Source organism: Schistocerca cancellata, chromosome 1 (assembly GCF_023864275.1).
Source record: "Schistocerca cancellata isolate TAMUIC-IGC-003103 chromosome 1, iqSchCanc2.1, whole genome shotgun sequence".
Taxonomy (NCBI): Eukaryota; Metazoa; Arthropoda; class Insecta; order Orthoptera; family Acrididae; genus Schistocerca; species Schistocerca cancellata.
The window spans coordinates 905,790,979-905,807,630 of NC_064626.1; the positions used below are offsets into that span (position 1 = coordinate 905,790,979).

Consider the following 16,652-nt stretch of genomic DNA (forward strand, 5'->3'; position numbering starts at 1 on the left):
CCATGGCCACAGGAGTGTGCATTTGGGTGTCAGTATTGTTGTGTGTGTGAATGTGTGTATCACTGCTGGAAAAAGAGATAGTGCCTGAAAACTGGTGTGAATGTTGTTTTCTGTTATGTGTTACTGTGCTTCATGCATTGATCTGTTATAGGTGAGTGGTTGCCTTTCTCTTATTTTATGTACTGCTCCATCCAGGAATTTCCATTATTGTTACTGAACATTATATCTTTCTACTTGTTTCTATTGCCCTTTTTTTGTACTTTAGTAACCATTTTTGCCTCAACCACGTCATGGTTGCTGATACCAGTTTTGATGTAGACATCCACAGACAGGTTAGGTATGTTTTTTTGCTATTAGTTTTAATCTATTTCCATCATGAATGGGGTTCTGAACTATCTGTCCTAAGTAGTCTTTAGAGAAGGCATTTAGTAATATTTCACAGGATTTATTGTCATACCTACCTCTAACAAAATTGTAACTTTTCCCAATTGGTTGTTGTATGATTAAAGTCTTCACCAGTCATTACAATTTGATTGGAGAAGTTGTGTACGAGCAAACTGAGGTTTTCTCTAAAGTTTTTGGTTACATCAGAAGGAACCGATTGCAATTTTATGCCCACTCCTGGTAATGGATCTTGCCCACATAGTCTCACATGCAGCTTCTACTTGTGTCTCAGTGGATTTTAATGTCTTGTCTAATGTGACAAATACATCACATTTTCCATTCGCCATGCTTTTGATATACAATTAAATTTTCCCAAAACCCCAGTGCTGTCAATTTCTGGTTTTAACAGCTTTCTGTACCTAGTATAACAAAAACTTGACTACTTTTCAGGAGCATCTCAAACTCGCCAACAATGGTCATCTGGGGTAGTGTGTTATTGCTGAACACAATGCAGTGCCGTCATCAGCAGTCCATGCTTCCCAGTCAAGGCACAACTGAAACACAGCTATTTGCATTGTGGGGTTAATGGCAACCTGCACTTTGGATGGTAATTCTCTAGTTCAGCTGCTGCTAGCCTCTGACCAAAGGTGTGGAATGACACAGAATGTTGCAAGGAGTCCATTACTTATTCTTGGATGGGAAATGAAGATGTGGAGGGGTTACAATGTGGTTGGTGCATGGTGCAGTGATCCTATCTTGTGGTGGTCAGCTCTGGTTGACTGGAACCTTGACAACGAGTATGCTTGCCCTCATGTAACTGAACATCAGGTCATTGTCTTGTCCAAGTGCCCCAAAAATCTGGATATAGCATGTTTTGACTACCTGGCTAAATGGATACCCACAATCAGATCCTTCCCAAACTCTGTCAGGCATTGAAAATGTTGTTTCACATGATTACATGGCATGTCTATGACCTCCACAGTGATCACTCAACATGTGATGCTGTTTCTGTCCATTATATACCCTACCAGTTCTGGTAACAACATTAAACATCAGCAACAATAACACACACTGGTGACCATTCTGCCTGTCACAGAGAATTTAAACTTTAATCATTTACTTAACCACTGATGATGTGTAAGTGGACGAAGTTAGTCACTTCACCTTTTTTGTCGGGCACTGTGTGAGACATCGTGGACCACTGGAATATTTTATTGTATAATGTTATCAGAATACTCACACTTTGGCTTTTTATGAAACTTTATTTACATACTATAAATTAATCTTATTTTTTGCTACATAAGCAATGTAAAATGATGGTCCCATACAAAGTTACCAAAATCTGATGGGGGTCATTGTTTTCATACAGCACAGCACACAGTGCGAGCTGACAATAGGCATAAAAATAAAGCCCTGGTAAGATTTATGTCAGTTAGTAAATGTTAGAAACATTTGCAATTTTTCTTTTTTCTTGAGTGTCTGCCAAAAGGATCTAGTGAATGTGCTACTGATTCACTGATGTACATTGTTGCCACTGCCTCAGTGCTTAAGCTACATTTCATAAGATTTGACACATTTGTTAGAAATTTGTCACATTATTACAAATTTAAAAAATTATATAACATAATGATTAGTTTTAATATTGTTTGACTGACAATGTGCATAGTATTACATTGTGAAATAATAAGTACATAGTGTGTGCAGTGACTGGTAGTTAGAGATGAATGGACAGTGTAGCACTACCCTTTTATATTATTAAATGACTTTTTGCAATACGGTACAATCGTATTTTACAACAAGGATACATTGAATGTAGTTCTGCTGGTCTTGTACTCAGCAGGATGGCTAACTTTATTTAAATTTTCAATGGCTTCAGTAAATTACTAGAGGCAAATGCTGGGATGGTTCCTACTATTGGGCCACATCCGACTACCTGTCCTACCTTTGTCAACTAGACCTGTTGGTATGTAATGGCCTGCACATATGAAATATGTTCTATTTTGTTTGTTTTTAAACCATAACATGATGGCATGACCATCCATATAAAACTGATCCACAGATGAATAAAACAATGACATTTGCCTCATTCCTCATGGCTCTCTTCCATGATGGGACTTGCAGAACTTGATGAATGAATTAATGTAAAATTACAAGGAGAGAGAATGGTTTGTGTTATTAACTTCAGGAGACAAAATTCCAGTTCTGTCAGCAGACACATTTGAATATAATTTGTGCCTCCTTCACATCCTTTCAAAATCCATCCCTCTTTCCTCCCTGCTTTTAAATATGTCTATTGGCAGTACTGAATGTTTGCCTGCTGTCATATTCTAATTTTACAGTTTTTCCAAGTGATGACTTCTCCTTTTGATACATGAATAAATGAACTGTTTTCACTGTTTTAGGGCAGGAAGTTTCTGTTCTTAAGGGTCATATGGGAGAAGTTATAGCCTTACAGTTCAACAATGATGAACGTCAGTTACTTACAGGTTCTTTTGACAGCTCACTCAAACTGTGGGACGCCAGAACAGAAAAGTAAGGCAATTTTTGTAGTTTAAAAGAATAAGCTTTGTTTATAGGTAAAAGACTTATGTTGTTTGTATCAGATCTTATTAATATTTACATTTATATAAGCATAGTTCTCATTCTAATTATGCATTTAGTAGGATGATATAGAGATATTTTATTTCTTTGTGTTATGACTTGATATCTACATGGGATCAGTTAATACATGACTACATTGTTTTACAGATTCAGTTATTCTGATGTAAAGTGGACAGACTTTGACTTTTAATTAAAATGATCTTCCTCTTCCTTTTTTTAAAATCTCTTCAGTAAGTTTTTGACTGAGTGAGGTGGCACAGCAGATAAGACATTGTACTTACATCAAGGAGAATAGTAGTTCATATTCCACCCAAACATCCAAAGTTAAGTTTTCCTTAGTTTCCTTTAATCATATATGGGATGTTAGGACAGATTCCTTTAGAAAAAAAGTAAGAACTATTTTCCCCTCCAAAGAAACTTGTCATTATCTCTAATGATCTCATTGTTAATGGGATATTAAACCTTAATCTTTTTCATTCAATGAAAATCACAACTATATCATCTGGTAATCTTTTAAATGGACATTGTTACCACTAATGGTGTGTCTCTCTTTTTCTCTGCTGTAACTTCTTTCACTGCTGTCACTATTGTTATAATTTCATACGTCCTCCAACAGAGTGTATTACTACTTCTATCTGTAACAGTCATAAAACACTAAGATCATTATATCTAATGATGGCGAATGATTTCCTTCTGAGTTTTACAGCAATTATACTTTCAATATAAACTTCATTTATTGCCCTATAGCATGTGATAAAACTGAAATTTAATATACAGTAATGATAAACACTCTTTCAGTGTGGTAATATTTCAATAATTGTTTTTGTGGGTCGAAATACTGTTCTATGTAACTATCAGAGAGTTGCTTTGAGTTCGGCCTATCATTTACTTCTCAGTAAAGTAATTTATCATTAATTTTATGTATTGTTCTTTCTCTAACAGCCTGTCTATTTCAGTGCAAAATTTAGGTATTAATCAGCATGACACAATACAATTTACATCAGACACCTTGAAGAGAATTACATTCACCATGACTGGGAAAGAGACAGGATCTCAACTATATTTTTTGTTAATTTCTTGTAGTAAGGGTCACATTATCTATACATTTTTTAAATGATATCATGTTTGTTTTAAGCTGTGACTGATTTTTAATTCATTATTGCAATTTTGGGATTTGTGCCATTTTCAAGCATAAGACGTGGTCTCATATTGTCATAGAAATAGGGTAAAAATAACATTCTTGTAGGATTTTGTTACTCTTGATGGTAATATAGTCATTGGTTATTATTAATGACATAAATAGATTTGTTATTGACATGCATGTAACTTACATTAAATATGCATTTTTTTTCTTATTTTTAAATACACAACAGTTTTCTGCAGGTGCATTGGTACTATGCTTGGACACAGTGAAGAGATCAGTTCATGTCAATACAATTTTGACTGCAGTCTTATTGCCAGCAGTTCAATGGATAAAACAGCTAAAGTGTGGGATCCAAGATCAATGTCATGCATTGCATCCATATCAGGCCATGACGATGAGGTACAGCTATTAATTATGTATATCAAACCAAAACAAAAAAGTAGACTGTTGGTAATAAGTAGTGGCATTCATTTATAGCTTGCATCAAGTTCTTCTGCAAACTCTACATCTCTTCCTTCATTTTTTTCCACTACACAAATAGTTTTCATAAAAGCTGAACAAAGGAGAGTTCTCTTATACTGACAAGCTTCAGTCATAGTTATGTTAGAGCTCACTGCTTGGATAGTTTGAATGGTATATTCCATATCTTCTCTCCATTAACCCTTGAGCAGGTGTGCTGATTTTCATAATACTTTGTATACACTTAAAGAATAGCTGTCTTTATATTACCAAGGTAAACGTGTATGAGCAAAATTATAGATTAATCCTAGTTTTGTTCAACAATGATAAAATAAACTTACATAATATGATCTACATCATTGTTTAATGAAGCAATAATAAAATAAACTTTCATTATATCACTCTGTTTCTACATACAACTGTTATCTCAGATTAATGACCAACTGGAAGCATTAAACAGTATTGTTGTATCATATCCCAGCCAGTTCCTTATTTGATAACTAATTAGCCCATAGGCAACTGCTGCATTGCGAGATTGTGCTGCTAGGTCAGAATTTGGGTCATTTTCTTCTACTGATGTAAATTTTTTTCATCTAGCTTCCTGTTTATTTTATATTACTTCTGCTCACTTGAATGTATGATAAAACAATTTATCATTGTGTTAACTGAAGTAATAATGAAGGAATAGGCATGGGTTCATAATTGTAAAACAACAATGAAACCGTATAAGACAATGTTATTTGTGGTTGGTGCACTTTATACATAGGGATGCCCACTCGAGGGTTGTCTGAGCTAAGGAGTAGATGTTTACACAAATAGTATCATATGTAGTTCCTTTCTTTGTATGTGTCTTATCTCAAAATATTCAGATTTTTTTCTTATGAAGTAATGAACAGCATTATTTCTCCACCCCCGAAAGTATTTTAAAATAAGTACTTTTTTAATGTGACCATTTGAATACATTATGATTAGACTCTCAGTACATAAAATTGTAGGTAACTGGGCTAAATACATTGGTTTATTCCTTTAGTTTTTTTAATGTTTTGCTGTTTCTTGCACTTGTAAGGCACTTACCTTGTGTAACGGTCTCAGACTGATGAATAGTGGCATTCTGTGAGCGTATGAACGGCTTTCTACCTGATCATCACAAAATAATAACACGCCAGGGCACCCTTACAGTAATAACTGCTCATCTGATAAAACATAAAGAACTAGGTAGCAAAATAAAAAGGATAATGGAAAGTGTCTGATGAAATAAAAATAAAGGAATGAGCAATGATAACCCATTCACTGAACAGTGCAGGCATTGAGCATTTTACAAGCACAAGACTGGAAACATCGCTGACCTACTGGACAACGTCCTTCTTCAGAGCTAACAGAAACACATGTACTCATGCGCATGCATAGCTACATTGGCCAGACAGCTTTGTCCTAGCACTGCAGTCCACTGATGGGGAATTGGTTGTAAAGGAAGGCAGGAGAGTTAGAAAAGAGGAATAAGGGGAGTGTGAGTGTAGATTAATGAGTTGAAGTGGGTGTTGTGCGACATGGGTGGAGATGAATGTGGCACAGGGATTAGAGAAAATTGAGGCCAGGAGGAAAGCTGAATCAAAGGATCTGTTGTAAGGGTATATCCTATTTACATTATTAAGAGATGGCAGTACTGTGGGAGAATCTAGGTGACATGGCTTGTAAAGCAGCCATTAAAGTTGGATATGTGCTTAGCAGCAAACTTTGCCACTGAGTGGTTGATATGAATTTAGCTTTGGTGAATTTTTATCTGTAGAGAATTACAAATTACTTAAGCATAAAGGGACAACTCACTGGAAGGCAGAAGCGCTGCATCGTCGACAGATGCACAAACAAAAGGTAATGAGCTTTGCTTTGCTAGCTTTTGGAATGAAATTCCTTTCTTAAGCTGTTGGAGAAACATGCACACACACACACACACACACACACACACACACACACACACACGCTCATTCACATACGCATACGCCTGTCTCCCTATATTGTGCTCATTCAATGTCTCCCTATATTGTGCTCATTCAACTGCCAGCTCTTTTCTGGTACTGGTGAGTGTGATGGGGAGAGGTGGGGATCCAGGATGGGTTGGGATGAGAGATGGAGGGAGGTGGGAGGCAGGAAAGGGATTGGGGGGAAACGTCTAGCTTCTTGTGGGAGAGTAGGGAGCTGTCTGTGGGCTTGGTAGGGGTGCAGGGCAGTGGCAGACAGCTGAGCACGCAGTTTCACAGATTAGGATGTGAGATGGCAGCACACAACTAGCTGACACATATTGGGTGGGGACAGTGGGAAAGGGATGGTGTACAAGCACACACACACACACACACACACACACACACACACACACACACACACACTATTGAGTGGACACTGAGGGGACAGTAATTTACCTTAGTTTTTTTCCCCATTGTCCTCATCCAATATGTGTCAGATAGTTGTGTGCTGCCATCTCACTCTCTAGTCTGTGAAATCGCACGCTCAGCCGTCTGTCACCTGCCCCTCTATCTGCATCCCTAGCCAGCCCATGGGTGGCTCCCTACTCTACCACGAGCTGCTAGATTCTTTCCCCCCAACCCCCTCCCTGCCTCCCATCTCTCTCCATCCCTCACCCCACCCCAACCTACACCGCCACCTCACCCCAGTACATTCACTGTGGGCGAGGAAAGAGCAGGCAGTTGAATGATCACAATGTAGGGAGACAGGCGTGTGCATTTATCTCTCTCTCTCTCTCTCTCTCTCTCTCTCTCTCTCTCTGTGTGTGTGTGTGTGTGTGTGTGTGTGTGTGTGTGTGTGTGTGTTAATATGCATGTTTCTCCAACAGCTTAAGAAAGGAATTTCATTCCGAAAGCTAGCAAAGCAAAGCTCATTACCTTTCGTTTGTGTATCTGTCGACGATGCGGCACTTCTGCCTTTCGGTGAGTTGTCTCTTTATTCCTAAATAATTCATTATTTTCAACCAGAACTTTTGGTGCATTATTATTTGTCTCTAGAGAGTATTTTGTGTACAGACAGGAGATGCATAACTAATTTGAGAAAAATCCTAATGAAGGTGTTTTGCAGGTACTTTACTCCAATCATTTTAAATTACTGGGCACACTGGAAATCAAAATCAGGACTACTCCTCATGGTGCATGTGTGCCATTTGACTGCTTGTGAACTCAGTTATTACTAATGCTATTAATTTAACACAGCACATTTTATTTAACCAGAAGATTACTGATATGAAAGATTATTACTACCTTTTGCTAGAGATGTTTCAAGTACTATATGGATGCATGCGGTTAATTTCTATGCATCACAGTGCTGCAATAGGTTTGATCATTGACTAGCCAGTAATTAATATATGAAATAGTGCATACACATAGAGCAGGTCTTCCATATTGACCATGTGAGACATGTTTTCTTAATTAGAAGCAATGTCCTTCAGAAAAAGAGGAATGTTAAACCCTAAAATACAACTAAAAGAAGAAACAGAAAAGAACATTGGACATTTCATGAACATATTCATTACTACTATTAAATAGCATAAATTATAATATTCAGTAATAGGACTACCATATAGATAACAAAATGTAAACATCAAACAGAATATTAGGAATTTAAAAAGAAAAACAAAATTCAGGCATGCATCGATGCAAGAGGACGTGCTACTGGGTATTAGAGGTACCGGTCTGTACAGCAATCTGGACCACCACCTCTGGAGGTGGTACAACATGCAATGTGTGGTTTTCATGAGAAATAAAATGGGCAGAAATGATGTTTATGTTGAATTCTATTCCAGTTTTCCGTACAGGTTCAGGAACTTTCGGAACCAAGGTGACGCAAAACATTTTTTGATACATTTATATTAACCTAATTACAACAAATAGGCCCGACTCTTTGAATAGACCTGATCTCTTTGCGGATGGCCATGTTTAACCCTGCTGTTCTGTTCGGGTCTATATGACCCGAAACGAATATGAACGTTATTTTACATTATGTAAATACCAATATATATTTATGAAACTTTGTGACTTTGTCTGAAAATGGATGAGCAGCATGTGTTTTAAAAGGTTTTAAAAAAGTTTAAGAAGTTTGGGCTTCAACTGTAATAGTTGCATATGTAATGTTCGGGTCATAATGACCCGACACAAATATGTTTAGTGTAACTCGTATTTATTTCTAAAATCTGGAAATGGCGAAAATTATTTTTGTTGTGTTGTGTGGGAATAGTGACTGCATCATTCCAACTTACTCTCAACAATCACCTAAAGCTCCATGCGTTCACAACAATGGGCTTGTTTGTTGCTTTCCCCAGGAAATAATAATTGGCAGTTCTCAATAATTGGAATGCTTTGTTTCTGCCCAGTTTGACTTGTGACACCATGGCGATGAGACCATTGAATGATCGTGAGTTGGAAGAAATAGTAAATGCCTCACCAGATGAAGGATCACTTTCTGAGTTTGAAGATCACATCAGCAATGCATCTGAAAGCGAGTGTTCCGATGACAGTTACGACAGTCCACAGCCCATACAAAATAGTGTAGAGACTTTTCTTTCTAAAAATGGGAATATAGAATGGCAGTTGCATCCACCAGCACAACATGGTCGCCTACCAGCTTCGAACATCATCAAGAGTACCCCAGGAGTTACCAGGTATGCAGTCAGCAGAATATCTGATGTAAAATGTTCATTTGAAGCAGTATTTCACACAGCGCTTCAAAATGAAATAATAGAGATGACAAATATTGAAGGGCAGCGAGTTTATGGTGAACAGTGGACAGATATTGATGGTTCTGTTTTCCATGCATACTTAGGACTCTTACTCCTAGCGGGTGTATATCGATCTCATGGGGAGTCTACAAAAAGTTTGTGGGATAAAGATACTGGGCGAAACATATTTCGAGCAACCATGTCTCATGAAACATTCTGTAAGATATCACGTGTCCTGCGATTTGACAAGAAATCTACTAGAGAGGAAAGACGACGTACTGACAAACTTGCCGCAATTCGTAGTATTTGGGAGAAGTGGGTAGAGGTCCTTCCTCAACTGTATAATCCAGGAGAAAATGTTACTGTTGACGAGCAGTTAGTAGCATTTAGAGGTCGCTGTCCATTCAAGCAGTATATCCCAAGTAAACCGGCAAAATATGGGATCAAAATATGGACCATGTGTGACAGCAAAACTTCATACGTACTGAAAGCCCAAATTTATACAGGAAAGGTGAGTGGAGCGGCACCAGAAAGAAATCAGGGAATGAGGGTGGTATCTGATCTCACTTCTGAGTTACGTGGTCAGAATATCACGTGTGACAACTTTTTTACGTCGTACAATTTGGGGCAGCTGCTTCTGAAAAGGAAATTGACTATGTTGGGAACTATACGGAAAAATAAGCCGGAGCTTCCACACAAAATGACCAACAAGGAGGTACACAGCTCTTCATTTTACTTCACAAATGACACTACTGTGGTTAATTATATTCCTAAGAGACACAAGAATGTTGTACTTATGAGCACTCTCCACCATGATGCGGAAATCAGTGACAGGGCTGATAAGAAGCCAAAAATGATTTTGGACTATAATTCAACCAAAGGTGCTGTAGACACGCTTGATCAGTTATTAGGTACATATACATGCAAACGAAAAAGTAATAGGTGGCCAATGATAGTTTTCTACAATATTCTTGATGTTTCTGCTTATAATGCATACGTTTTGTGGATTTCGGTTGACCCTAATTGGAATGCAAGCAAATTGACTAGAAGGAGAATATTCTTGGAGGAACTTGGAAAGTCACTGATAAAAGAACATATTGCATCAAGAACGCATTTCCCAAGAACAGAAGATTCTTTGAGAATGGTCACAAGCATCCAAAACCCGAATGATGTGGGTGGTGTGTCAGAATCGGTAACAACAAGAAAATCTACAAAACGTGCACGCTGTAAGTTCTGTCCATCAAGTAATGACAATAAAACAAACATGGTGTGTGGAAAATGTAGTAAACATATTTGCAAGAAACATGTAACCTACTTGTGTCCACAGTGCAAGCAGTAAGAAAAGAACTGTAGTATTTTATAAGATGATTGTATTGAAAATTCTGTTGTTTCAAATTTATGTGAATACTTGTGCCTAAACTACAATCAGTAAGAAGAGAGGATTCTAAAGTTGTAGTGCTTTCTATGTTGGAATGTAATAAAAAAACTGTAGTGTGTTCTGTACTGTAGTGTGCTCTAAGATGAATATCTGTAATGACAACTGTCTGTTGTTAGAAAATGTCAATACTTACGTCTAAACTGTCAACAATAAGAATAGAAGTATGGAAAAACTGTAGTGCTTTCTAAGTTGAATGCCTGTAATGGAAACTGTCTGTTGTTTCAAATTTATGTGCATATTTAAATGAAAAATATCCCTCAATAAAGTTGTATGCATTGTTATTATTATTATTATTACCATTATTATTATTATTATTATTATTATTATTATTACTAACAAGGTACTGGAATAGAACAACAATGTCGATAGCTAAAACTGTACCAAAATTTATGTTTCTAAAGCATTTTGATATGTCGGGTCATATTGACCCGAACAGTATATATGTCAAGTAAAAGTGAACAGAACAGCAGGGTTAAACTCGTATCAATGCTTTTGAGGCATCTGGAGTAACAATGATTACCAAAAATAACAAAGGACAATTAAAACCAATAAGTCGATTTACATTTTCAGTAAAGTAGACAAAGAGGCATTAGTGTCATATCTCAGGGAAGAACTGAAAACATTTAACTCTGGGGAGGAGCTTGGAGAAGATAACTGGCAAAACAAAGGATAGATGTATACCTAACAGGATATTTTACAATGGGAGAGACTCTCCATGGTACATTGTCTTAGGGAAGAAATTTCAAAAGAAACTAACTTCTGCACAATAGGTATTCAAATACCCATGGAAGATGGAAAAACTGAAATTGAGAGTTGTAAAGCAAAATCAGAAATGCTGAACTCCGTGTAGTGACTCATGAGAATATTATGAAACAGGTAGGTTGCTACTCACCGTATAGAGGAGTGCTGAGTTGCAGACAGGCACAGCACAAAGACTACTAAATAATTAAGCTTTCAGCCAAAAGACTTTCTTCTGAATTAGACAACATACACACACACATTCATGCAAACACAGACTGGCCTTGGCAGCCAGAGACAGTGGTCATGTGTGTGAGCTGCATTTATATGAATGTGTGTGTGTATGTTGTCTAATTCAGAAGAAGGCCTTCTGACCAAAAGTTTATTTTTTAGCAGTCTCTCTGTTTGCCTATCTGAGACTCAACATCTCCACTGTATGGTGAATGGCAATCTATCCTTTCCATAATATTGTCATTATTCCATCTGGATTGTCCATTGTCTGCTTTAGGGAATCAAGTAGGTACAGTATTTCTTGACTACCAAAAATCGTGCAACTCAGTGAGGGACAGTGTTGTATCTTTGAACGCTTTTCAGATTTTCACCCTAGTCAGTCCTATAATAGAAGTTTAATATATTTTCTAATTCCATTTTGAATTGATAGCAATCACTTTATGTGTGCTGGAGTCTTTCTCTACAGTTACAAAAATTACTGCAGTAAAGTAAGGTTTTTCCAAATTTGAAAAATGATTCCAAGGTACAACATGGAACAAATGTTCTGTTCAAATTTAAAATGTTGCAATCATGAAAATCTTGTTGATACTGTGTTTACTAGTCTGTTACATTGTTATTCTACTACACACCAGTAGTTGGCAAGTGAAATCAAATTAAGAAGTAGTAGTGTCAAAAACCTGTTAGAAGTTAATAAAATTTTGAAATAGAAGTTAGTGGCAACTAATGCAAATTTCAGTTTTCATGACAGGGAAGACTGTTAAGCCCTTAGGGAAACTCAGTTCACTTGCATATGTTCTAAGGTAGAGGACCATTGTCCATTTCAGGGTAAAAGATGGTTTGTGACTGATGAAGTATGGGTTAACACTCTGCACTTTATGTAGCTACTTTTAAAAATATACAGAATATTAATCATCATAAACCTCTGTAACTAAACAATAAACAATGTCCTCCAAACAGCTTTAATATATCATACAGCACTTAAATATGTGGACTCATAGCATGTACAAATGCTGCACAAAACAACCTCATGTTTCATAATAATAAAACAGTAGAAATGCCAGGAACTGATTAAGGCAGTGCCCTAATGCTTGTACCTTCCAGTTATTCAAAAAGTAGTCATTAAATTGAAACACTGACAAGGAAACATCATGTGTTCCTAGGTACACTATCCCCCAGGCACTACACTCTTCTCTGCTGCATCTTTGTTTTTTGATAAAAATATGATGAAATAGTGGTAAGAAAAGAAATATGTGACTGGATCAAGGATTTCTTGATAGGGATGACACAGCATATTATTTTGGATAGCTAGTCTTTAACAGGTATAGAGTGCCCCAGGGAAGCGTGTTGGTACCCTTGTTGTTCATGTTGTGTGCTATCAACCAGGAAGACAATATTAATAATAACCTAAGACATTTTTCAGATAATGCAATGCTATATAATAATAAAAAAAACAGCTGCACAAACATTCATTCATATGCAAATACACTTCTCTGGTTTACCACCAGATCATATGGTGTAAATCTCACAATATTTCATCGATGCAACTGCTTGACATCTTGAGGTGATGCTAGTTGATGCTGTCACTGCTGCAAGACATGACTGATGATAATTGTATGTCATCATCAGAATTAATCAGGCCTTGAGCTGCCAATATGCATGCGAGGGAAGACACTTGCTGTTGGAGGAAAGTGGTGCTTTTAGTGCCCATGCTGGGTGCCGCAGATAGGCCTTCCATAGCACTGTGGGCAATGACTATGCTGCCAGATACTTGTGTGGTTAAAAGCTGAATTAAATCTCAGCAGTGCATTGTGTCGAGTCATGAATTGGAAGTTCTTGTTTTCCCTGTTTGATTTAATGGCAGCCAGTGCTGGATTCCAGTGGTGCTTAACTGAAAACCTGCAGCCTTTTTGATAAAATTGTTTGCCATATGGACATGTGTGGCCTCCTTAACAACACAGTCAGTGACAGTAGGGATGAAATTTCAGTCTTTCTTGTGAAACATATGATGCCCTGTGTTCAGGCAATGCTCCGCCACCGCTGATAGAGATACGACAAACTGGATGTTCCTTCTACAATACTGCAGAAAGACTTTGCAGGAATGTAGCCAATGTATGTGATGGCTTGCAGCAGCAATTGGCACAAGAATGTATGGTCGCAAGAAGACTGGGCTCCATACAGCCATGTGGCACTACCAGGAGGGAAGACTAGTGTGGTGTCACCACCAGACACCACACTTGCTAGGTGGTAGCCTTTAAATCGGCCGCAGTCCGTTAGTATACGTCGGACCCGTGTGTTGCCACTATCAGTGATTGCAGACCGAGCGCCGCCACACGGCAGGTCTAGAGAGACTTCCTAGCACTCGCCCCAGTTGGACAACCGACTTTGCTAGCGATGGTTCACTGACAAAATAGGCTCTCATTTGCCGAGACGATAGTTAGCATAGCCTTCAGCTACGTCATTTGCTATGACCTAGCAAGGCGCCATTACCAGTTACTATTGAGATTATGAATAATGTACCGTCAAGAGTGATGTTCACCATTTATGGATTAAAGTTAAGTATTCCACCAGCTACGTCCGTTTTTTCTACAGTCTAATTTCCTTGTCCTGTTCCAGACCTCACGCCAGCCTGCGTGAGCTAAAATGCATGCCTTTCGGCTTCCTCTAGTAAACCGGTGTTGTCTCTCCAGCCAACCCACAACAACTAGCATGTTTGGTGTGTGGTAGTGGTGCATTATACTGCATATGCAGCAGCAATTTAAGAAGCAGTTGGCACCACAGTGACATAATGAACTGGTACAAATTGGTTACTTCAAAGACAGCTCTTAGCTAGACACTCTGTGGCGTGCATTCCACAGACCCTAAAGCACTGCCGATTGTGACTTCAGTGATGCCAAGTGAGAGCTCATTAGAGGAAAAGGCAGAAGTCTGTTGTGCTTTCTGATGAAAACTGATTCTGTCTCAGTGCCAGTGATGGTCATGTGTCAGTTAGGAGAAGGCCAGTTGAGGCCTACAACCAGCCTGGCTGCGTGCTAGACACACTGGACCTACACGTGGAGTTATGGTCTGGGGTGTGATTTTGTACGACGGTAGGTGCACTTTTGTAGTAGGCCCGTGCACCCTGACTGCAAATTTTTACATCAATCTGGTGATATCGACCTTTTGCACTGTCATTCATGAACAGCATTCCAGGTGGTGTTTTCGAAAAGGATAACGCTCGCTCGCATACTGCTGTTGTAACCCAACATGCTCTACAGAGTGTCAACTTGTTGCCATGGCCTGCTTGATCACTAGATCTGCCTCCAATCAAGTACATAAAGGGCATCATCAGACAACAACTCCAGCATCATCCACAAGCAGCATTAACTGTCCCTGTATTGACTGACCAATTCAACAGGCATAGAACTCCAGCCCACAAACTGAAATCAGGCACCTGTGCAATACAATGCATGTACGTTTGCATGCTTGTGTTCAACTTTCTGGAGGTTATACCAGTTATTAAAGTGCCAGCATTTCACATTTGCAATGCCTTATCTAGCACTTACATTAACCTGTGGTCATGCAATGTTAATCACTTAAATGTGTTACCTAGACAAATATATTCGCACCATTTCATTACTTTACATTAATTACATTTTGGTGTTGTGATTTTTTTCCTATTTGTCTGTGTGTCTTTCTGCTAGTTAGTACTTACACAAGAGGCACACTGGCAACCTAACAAAAGGAAATTGCAAACATAATTAAGGGCTCTGTTTCCAGAATGAGAAGGTGGGAGACAAGGTACTGGCAGAAGTAAAGCTACGAGAACAGGTCATGAGTCATGCTTGGGTAGCTCAGCTGGTAGAGCACTTGCCCAAGCAAGGTAAAGATTTAAGGACTCTGTTGCAGCTTGACCATCTCTACAGAGATGTACAGTGATTTAAATTGCTGGCTATTAAGATTTCAACACCTTGAAGGTTGTTTACAACAAATGTTAGACTGCCCTGAAGTTTACCACATTCCTGAATATTCAGATGTTAAGCATTTCAGTACAATCATAAAGAGTAGGTAGTACAGCCTTCTACTTTCTGTATTTGAGGAAAATAACACAGCAACTTTCTCTTTCAGAAATTGGATTTGAATGTTGTTTGTTTGTGAAAAGATCATGTTATGTTATTTTTTTCATTAAAAGTGAGAAATGTCTACCAGCTTGTGGTGGAATTTGACAGTGGAAGAACTTTGATCTATCGATATTTTGGGTTATCATTCCATGATATTCTTGCTTGCATTGGTTGGGATCCTGTGACAGTCATGTAAATGTTGAAGCAAAGGGTTCAGGAGGATCAGCTCGAAACTATGCAGGATTGTACAGCCATGTCATATCTTGAGACAGTAAAGGGGCTTGTTTGTAGCAAGACAAGTGTCCACGTGGACAAAACAAGGATGTCTGGAGCACTATGGGCTGTCAGCACAGTGTCTGTAGTTGCAGCTCTCGTCAATGAAGCAGAAGAGAGACATGTCGACAGTGGTGCATACAATGCAAACACTGGGCTCAGCAGTAGCATGCTGCTGTCTTTTCAGATGAGTATCATTTCTGCATATAGCATTTTGACACCCATACCCATGCGTAGAGGCTCTGAGGCAAGCGAACATTGCCAGATAACATCCATCATCGTCACATGGGCCCAGCATGTTGCATGATGATATGGTGTGTCATTATGTACGTGACACAGTCACATGTACTATTACATTAGATAGCAAAATGAAATCATGTTACCACACGTTATACCTCAGGGTTAATCTACTATACCACACAGAAGTATTTTATTTATGTGACTATATATTACTTTGATAGATAATCTATTAATTGTGATTTTAGTGGCCAGCAATGTAAACAGGAAATAATAAGTGCTCTGCTAATTTTGTGGATGATCAATATGTTTGCTTTTATTTATTTAAAAATT

At 38.2% G+C, this 16,652-nt stretch overlaps 1 protein-coding gene across 1 annotated transcript in view; it reads left to right on the plus strand.

The window, feature by feature from the left end:
* The window catches only part of LOC126190987 (dynein assembly factor with WDR repeat domains 1), a 78,292-nt gene that overhangs the window by 52,311 nt on the left and 9,329 nt on the right, over window positions 1-16,652 (plus strand). The window contains exons 6-7 of the mRNA XM_049931667.1: window positions 2,787-2,916; window positions 4,369-4,528. Coding sequence (XP_049787624.1) covers window positions 2,787-2,916; window positions 4,369-4,528 — 290 coding nt within the window. The remainder of the gene's footprint in view (window positions 1-2,786; window positions 2,917-4,368; window positions 4,529-16,652) is intronic.